The sequence below is a fragment of the Chelonoidis abingdonii genome, chromosome 3 (genome assembly GCF_003597395.2).
Source record: "Chelonoidis abingdonii isolate Lonesome George chromosome 3, CheloAbing_2.0, whole genome shotgun sequence".
Classification (NCBI taxonomy): Eukaryota; Metazoa; Chordata; order Testudines; family Testudinidae; genus Chelonoidis; species Chelonoidis abingdonii.
In genome coordinates, this window is record NC_133771.1 from 167,869,481 (window position 1) to 167,878,194 (window position 8,714).

Consider the following 8,714-nt stretch of genomic DNA (forward strand, 5'->3'; position numbering starts at 1 on the left):
GAGTAGAACTCAACTCTCCTGCTTGCTAGTCCTGTGCCTTGGCTAAAGATCATGCTACTTACTAAAGTATTCCCCTTCAGTGCCTGCAACACAACCATTGCAATATTGTGCCCATGTAAGAGCAATTGAGTTAAGAAATGGACTTAACTAAATCTGAAACTCTTTCTGCTGCATTTTGGCTCAGGTAAAGGATATATAATTTTTTTTTTAACAGTCCAATTGATTTTTCATTATTTTTTTTTAAATTATCTTGCTGTGTGTGTAGCCTGAGGGGGTTTTCACTGACATTTTCCTTCCAATTAATTGTAAATTGCATTGAGATTATCTGATTTTACTTTAAAAACAAAATCCACCCCCACACTTCTTTCCACCAACAAGTGTTACCTCTGTCTTTTGTTTCTGTTTCCAGAGGAAGCTCACCAGTGTGGAAAAGGCCTCCTTATTCACTGCCAGGCAGGTGTGTCGCGCTCTGCCACCATCGTCATCGCTTACTTAATGAAGCACACGCGGATGACCATGACGGATGCCTATAAATTTGTCAAAGGCAAACGACCAATCATTTCGCCTAATCTTAACTTTATGGGGCAGTTACTGGAGTTTGAAGAAGATCTAAATAATGGCATTACACCACGAATTCTCACACCAAAGCTGATAGGGGTGGAGACTGTAGTGTGATAGTGAAGCTAAGAGGTGGCATATAATGAAGGGTTTATTATATTCTTCACTTGATATGGGGGGAGGGGAAGGGTTGTGCTTTTATTTTATTTTTTTTTTTCCTCGCAAACTCGGTGACAAACCCTCCCCCTTTTTTGGTAAGGAAATGTTTTTAAAACAAATCCAAGAACTTCACTACGTTTGATAGAATGCCACTGAGATTCCCTTCCTAGAAACTGACAAAGCAGGAAGGCTTCCAAACAAAATGAGTAATTTTTAAAAGCAACACAACAGGAGGAAAAAAAACCCTGTGCTTCTTTGTTTTTTATTATTTTTTTAGCCACTTGTAGAGTTTATGGCTAAGTAGTCTGTGCAGGTTCATAGACGGAAGAAAACGATGTTTAAAACAACATGCAAACAGCCAAAACAAAGCAGAAAAGATTCTTTCGGAAGCGTATAGGCCTTGATTCTGCAAAGACTTTGCTAAAGATAAAGCAAAATGCTCACCGGTGCAAAAGAAATCAGAGCAGCTTAGAATGTCTGCAAGGCACTTTTCACACTCCTGATAGAAACTAAAGGAAAAAAAAACACATTTATTTGGTGTGTTTCATGTTCTGGTTCTATTTTTCTATTTTGGGGTGTAAAGAGGTTTTAACAGCAAGGGACTTTGACCATTCTATGCCATATGCCTTCACTGGCTTCTTGTGCAATAATAATTTGGGGTTTATTTTGAGTGTGCAAACTGATTACAGCTGACTGCCCAATAATTATAAAAAAAAAAATAATTTTTAAAGTGTGACAGCAGCTGGCTTGGTTGAGAAGGAATAAACAAAAGCAATTATATTTTTCCTTTTTATTCGTTTCCTTTGATTCTGGTTAAGTGCCATAAACCTTGTAACATATGTATATCAGAATGTAAAAAATCAAGAACAAGCAAAGTTTATTTAAGATATTTTTAGCACAAAATATTGGTGTGTTTCTGTCTATGTAAAAAAAATTTGATTTATAAAAATGAGAAATTCTTTTGGAAAGTGTGTGTCTTATTTCTTTAGTAATTACGTTTTTCATTTGCTTTCTAGGGGCTGGGTTTTTTTCAGTATAGAACTGCATTTGATGAAAAGGTATCCCTAGACTTCCCCTTTCATTCCCCTCCCCCCACCCCCCTTTTTAGAATTCATCCAGTTGCTGGGTGGGGGAGATGAACTAGAACAATCAGTGAGGGCTTTTTGTGGAGGAGCTGTTGTCTCTGCAGTTTGGTAGCAAAGCACTCATTTGGGAAACTGCAGGGTCAACTCTTCCCACTCATTTCTTCCCTCCCCCCCTCCTTCCATGCTCAGTTTTATTATCTTCTATATTATGCTCTTCTGAACAGTGTATTGTCCTCTGTTAAGACAGAGTGGGATCTAATTTCACAATTTAAAAATCTATATTGGGTTTACTTCCCATTTCGCTGCATTTATTACCCCACCCCACCCCCACTGACCCTCTCACTTCCTGGCCATGTCACAGTGTAAAAGAGTGGGGTGTATTGCAGGTTCAGTGTTTAGCGCTGACTTCTTTCAGTAGATGGTTACCCCTTTTTAAAAAGTCGTGGTTTGTTGTGTCCCTCCCTGTGCCCCCAGTGTAACCTGGTCTCCTTGTGGAGTGTTGCCAATCCAAAGTGTATTTGTATTAACCTGAAATGATTAGAAAAACTGACTTTTTTTTTTTTTTGGTGAAAATTGAAATATCCCAGGAAGTCTGATAGCAGTGATGGTGCCTCACAAATCAAAATCTACATGGACTGAACTAAATTAAAACAGGGCATGTCAGCAAAACTTATGTATAAACACATTACACATGTATATTTTTGTGGACTTTTTGCTTAAAAAATGTTGTTACTATACAAATATTTTCTTGAAACTTATCCCTTTATTAAATTATTTTTCTACTATAACTGATTTTTTTTCCTTTCGATAAACATCATTAGTCTTTCCACTTCATCCTTCTTAATGAATGTTGCATGTGCAGTGAAACCCATCAGCAGTGACCACTCGGACTAACAAAATGTAGTTGTTTAACAAAGAGCACTCTACTGAAAGTGAAACAATGTATTTGCGTTTGGGTGCTATTGAGGAAAGGAGTTTCCTTAATAAGGAACATCTCTTGCACAAGTTTATTGTACTTGGGCCTGACTTTCAGTGGTGATGTTTTGTGTGTGGGTTTTTTTTTTGTTTTTTTTTTTTTTTTTTTTTTTTTTTTTTTTTTTTTTTTTTTTTTTTTTTTTTTTTTTTTTAATGGATGCATTTTTGAGCTCAGGTGCAAACAGCTGCTGTCATGCTACATATTTGCAGGCACAAATCAGTTGGTGTAAAAATCTGCTTGTGCCTGCAGTTCGCCATGAGCCAGAAATTTGAGACATCTTGCAAAGTAACAGCAGAGTTGAAAGCCAGCTCAAAATCAGCCCATGTAACAGGTGAGTGAAAACCCAAATAGATTAACACATCCAGCATGTGAACATACTATACATGGTGGTCTATATGTGTTATGGCTATTATAGTTACTCATCCTTCCCTAATTATATGGGTAAGATTCAAAATTGCTATTTACTTCTACTGTAGATTTCTGGCTCTGAATTCTGAATAACTTAATTCAAATCTCTACTGGTAAGACAAGGGTCTGCTAGTTTGGTATAACTTTCTCCAATCTTCTATCAAGTTTAATGCTAACCAATCTCTGCTGTTTTAGACAAGATTCAAGTTTATATCGTGTCTGTGCTTTTCAAAAAGCCAATTGTTTTTTTTGTTTTTTTTTAAAAAAAAAACCTCCCTCTGCAGTCCAGAATATTGTTGATATTGTAAAATGATGCATTTACTCTGTGTATTTCAGAGTTTTCTGGGGCTAGCTGATTGATTTCCCCTGCCATTGTTGCACCCAGATATGTTTAGTTCGGGACTGGCTTGTTTCTCTGTATGCTCATAGTGACTGTTGAAGAAAGGAACTTTAAATGCTTTCAGCACTGCAGTTTATGGTGGTAGAAAGCCCAGTAATGACTAGAAGGTTAAAACTTGCCTGGCTTTCACTACCATCTCCACTTGGAGACATAAGATAGGAACTGCACTTGGTCACAAGTGAACTGAGTTTGGTGGTCTCAGCTTGGACCTGGGTAGGTGATGTCGTCCAAATCAAAGTATTCTTTCCCAGTATGTTCTTTCTCTGTGTAGCAGCTTGTCTACAGTGATTAGCATGTGTTACTACATGCCCAGATGAGGCTTGGAGGGGGGGAAATTCGGAGAGGAGAGTATTAGGAGTAAATACAGTGGGGAAATGACAACTTGAGCCCTGCAGTGGGTGGAATCTTGAAGGACCAACACTAGTTCACTTGGTTGGAATCTTTTGACACTTGAGAGCATCTGCCGTGCAACTGTCTGACTGGTAGAACAAGAAGGTCGGTCTTGGATTCTTTATCTATTTGCATTGCTGTAGTGTCTGGGGTCCCCAGCTAGCCTCCCTTCCCCCCAACACACATACTACATGCCACTGTCCTAGGTGCTGTACCTACAGCTAGTAAGAGTTCCTGACCTGATGAGTTTGCAATCTTAATTGGTAAGAAGGAAGTGAGATCAGGGGAGATTAGGGCCCAGATTTTCAAAGTTACTTCAGATGCTTCTGAAAATCCCACTGGGCGCCTATCTGAATTTTAGGTGTCTAAATATCTGTGAAAATCTGGCCTTAAGAGACTTGTTTCAGGTCATACAGGAAGATCACAGCAGAGCTGGGAATTAAATGCTGATCACCTGAGTTCTAGTCCAGTGTCTGAACCATAAGACTGACCATCCTTCTTTTCCTGCCCCTAGCTGTAGTTAAAAGAAAGCAGCACATGTAATAGTCTATGGTGCACATCCCCAGAAAACTTACTTTTCAGCCGTGTAACAGCCATTCAGTTAGCATTTTTGTGTGTGTTGAATGACTCAAGTGGAACCAAAAAATCCCCTCCCTTGTCCTATTAGTTTCATATTTGTATTCAAGGTGTGCTAAACTAATTAGCAGCTGGCAAAATGGTTCTCATCAGCTCTGCTACTTGAACTCCTAAGCAAATGTCTAACTTGTTTCTATTTTCTCTTTCTGCTTGAGGCGTCAGTTAGACCTCTAGTGTTTCGTGTTCCCGAGAGCAGTCATCTCAGGACCTGTATATTGGAAATGGGACCTTCAAACTTTGTCTTCTTTAGACATATCAAGTTTTTAGCACTAAATGCCACTTCAAATTGCGAACTTTTTTTCTTTTAAAAGATGAAGTCCCATGAGATCTATGTAAATGCAGACTATTAGTTTTAATTAGTGAATGACAAATATGCTGAATAACTGTAGAATAATTTAAAGAACTAGACATAAATATCTGCTCATGTCGCGATGAAGTAACTCATTTCAGTAGTGATCTATCTCATATATGAACTTGGACTTTCCAAGGTGAAAGACAGATGTGTTATCCTATAGCACTAATTAGCCCACACGTCACCTTTTTTGGTCACACCAGAAATAGAGCTGAATCTTCCGTAAATATAGTAGATGGTTTTCAGTTGGTCTCTGACAAGGCAGTGAATGCTGACATGATTTTTTTAAAAAAAAGAAGAGAAATTATGGTTAAAGGTTTCCTTTATATTAATGTGACAGATATGGACTAGAAATATTTTTAGCATGGAACAACTGCAGGAAGTGTGATGGAGAAGATCCGTAGTGCATCACTCAAAGGTTGTTGTGCCGACAACCAGATAGACATAGGAGGGGACTGTCAAAAATACTCTAGCTTAACCTGATTAAGCTAAGACATTTGTGGGGAGAGGGAGGGTGGGTATCAAAGAAACACCCTGTAAATGCTTTGGAGTAAGTCCTATCACCTTTTGTGTGATCTGCTACAAATATAAGGAAATATTCCTGGTAAACCAAGAAAAGGACTCTAGACTCCTGAGAAGTAAATACCTCCCTTTTCTTGATTTTTTGAGCTAAGGCAGGAATCCAGGAAAGAGCACGAAGTAGCCATTAGCTGTTTAACAGGTAACTTTCTTCCTGTGATGTCTGTCTGTCTGTCTGTCTGTCTGTCTGTCTGTCTGTGGTGGAGTTGCTTCTGATGGTGTGGTTTCTACTACTTTAGGCATCCAGGGGGAAGTCACTAATAAACAAGTTTCAAGTGATGTGTGCACAGCATGATCCCAGCAGGTAATAATCAGAGCACTTTTCCTTTACTGCTGAACATGCTTTGCAGTGCAGTGCTGGCACTGATGGGAAATGGCTTTTCACTGAGCTGTGTGGGCTGCCTCTAATGGTGGTCTGATGCTCACGTTGACGCATAATATTTGTCCCCACTGGGTGCAATTTGTTTTGTTTTTGTTTTTTCAGCTACATCAGCCACTCTTTTTTCCCTCTCCCTGTCTTGTCCCATCCGTCCCTAAACTGGAAGAAACCAAATGTATTGAACTTGATTTTAAAAAAAATTGTGTTTTTTCCCCTTTGTGTTCTGCAGGGAAATTCTTAGCAAGTCACACACGTTATTCAAGTACAGGTAGGAGAGTGGTGTTCAGCATTGGAAGCACAGTCACTGGTGAATGTCCAGAGAGGGCAGAGCCAGATTCTCTGACAGGCTTGGTGCTGTCTTTTAGTTATAACAGAAGCAGGGAACATTAGTCTTACCCTCCCAGTGTATTCAAAGCAATCGATGGGCTAGCTCAAATGTCTTTCTAGTATCATGCTATCTAGGGAGGGGATGCTTATGAGATGTCAGAAAAGTAGTCAGTGCTTGAATGAGAGACCTCCAAGGAAAATGCAAGGTGCTGTCAGAAGTCACATTGGTGACTCACCAGTGGACGTTGACCTCTCAGTCTTTGTGGAACCAATTCCCCTGCCTGTTAGATTGCACAGAGCTGCTTGAGATACAGTAGTTTGCATGAGTAATAAACTGGGCTTCTGACTGCTTTTGGTCTTTAAAGATGCCATGGATTTTTCAGCAAGAGCTGGAGTGTTCTCTCCAAGTTATGGCTAAATTCTAATTTGGTTAATTGCATTCTGCTTTGCCAACTCCTCCCCCCAGCAGACTTAACTTTAAGTGATATTTTTCATTGTCCTAAATTATTTAGTGTTTGATTAAATAGTTGCTTTTATTATGCCCCAGCATTGGATGCATTTCATTGCTGGGAGAAATTAATCCAGTTTAAATGTGTTTCATGTTTAGGGACTAAAGTTTCTATATAGAATGTAAGATTCTGATGTGAGGAAGAGATTAAGAGATCACGAATTTCTTAAGTCCTATTTGCAATGGATGAAATACTCCTAGCCAAAAAGACTATCTGCCACTCAGGAATTCAATGTGGAGTTAAACTAATGCAAAACACAATTAGTGAATTTTAAATAAACGTCTCTTTTGTAGGAGTTTACAGTAACAACTGTTTCTAGGACAGGCAGCAGTTTCCTTAAAATACAGGAACTTTTGAATAGGGATCTTTTTGGGTTGCAAATGTATTTGGGGAGAAGTTTAAAATACAGTAAGTGTACAGTAGTTGGAAAAAATGCTTGAATGAAAAGAGATTGTGCTAAGTCCTCAACCAGACAGCTGTTTGGTGTTCTCCAATGTAGTTCTGAAAGACTGAAGTTGCACTTAGTCACCTAATATCTCTGTTCAAGAATAGGAATAGGTTATTGTATCCTGTGTCTGTCTCAATTCATTTCTCTCCCAATTGGGAAATCTTCCACTCTTGGGGATCAAATCATTTACCCTCTTATTTTTCTAGCCTTTTAATTTCTGATGATGAGGTGTGGTTGAATAGTATGACTGGATTTCCCAGTTTTTGTTCCCAGTCATCCCAGCTCTTCTGTCTTTTAAGCAGTGGAATTCTTTTGCTACCTGGAGCTCCAGTCACAATGGCCAGAGCAGCCCATGGAATTGTGCTGCTCTGACTCAAATTGAATTGATAAGCCTGTGAGAGTATGGCCCATAAACCCCTTTTGGGCTTCACTTTTTTTTTTTTTTTTTTTTTTTTTTTTTGATTTAGTCTCTTTCCTCACCACTTCCCATTTTGACATGGGAAATGACACACGCTAGGTATCCTACAGCAGTCAATTAAGGTCAAAGATTCAAGTGGAATACCAAACACGGCACATCACCTGAAAGGTTGAAATGGCAGGGCCCTGTAGTTTTGTTTCTGCTTTAGTCGCATGTTGCGGGTTAACTTAGATTTCATTTTATGAATATACAGGCCCAGGAATCCAGACTAAGTAGTACTTAATAGACCACGCTGTCTTACGTAGGCACCTTTATAAAACTGACTAGATTTGCTTTAAGATAGAGCTAGGTTTCTTTAAGAGTATATGACAACTTTCATCTGGGTATCTTTAAGTACTTTATAAATAAAACCTTACCAAGAGGACATGAGGTAAGCAAGTTGTATTCTCCCCATTTTACAGAGCAGTAAACAGAGTGACTTAATCAGTCACACCATAAATCAGTGGCAGAACGAGGAAAAGAACCTAGCAGTCCTCACTCTCAGTTCTTTAAACATTACATTATACCTCCAGCTTTTTCCTGCAGCTGGTTACTGACTAATATATTGATGGGCTAATAAAGACCCATAACATGAGACCCATCATCTTGATGGCCATGGTGAATTAAGACCTGAATTGCATCCTGTTGCCCTCTATGCAGCTAAAATACCAGAGCAATCTTAGCTTCAATTAAGCGACAATAAAATCCTGTTAGTACCTCTTGCTAATCCCTTTTTCACTGCTGTACGAATGTTACCGAGTAGTCCTTTTCATCTTTAGCCCTAAAACAGGCACAGCACATATGATGTTGCCACTTATTTGTCATCCTATATTTAACATAGCCTTCATTACACAGAGATCTACAAGTGGGTAGGGTCTGATAAGCAGTTCAAGTTCTCTGCACAGAAATAGCACCAAAATAGTTTGTTGTTTCTAATTGCAATGGACGAGCAGCCTGGCTCATTAATCCTTCCCTATCAGCAGTACATAACTTGTCTGCACCAGAATAGCCCTGATCTCAGCAATCCTGCATTCAGCCTTGGGGTTGTGTT

At 39.0% G+C, this 8,714-nt stretch overlaps 1 protein-coding gene across 2 annotated transcripts in view; it reads left to right on the forward strand.

Annotated features, from left to right (window-relative positions):
• The window catches only part of DUSP10 (dual specificity phosphatase 10), a 39,369-nt gene extending 35,932 nt beyond the window's left edge, over positions 1-3,437 (forward strand). The window contains exon 4 of one of the 2 annotated variants that reach the window (XM_032792706.2): positions 410-3,437. In XM_032792706.2, coding sequence (XP_032648597.1) covers positions 410-675 — 266 coding nt within the window. In that variant the 3' untranslated portion in view covers positions 676-3,437. The remainder of the gene's footprint in view (positions 1-409) is intronic. The other variant, XM_075064324.1, reaches the window with a different exon arrangement.
• Positions 3,438-8,714: the final 5,277 nt, after the last annotated feature.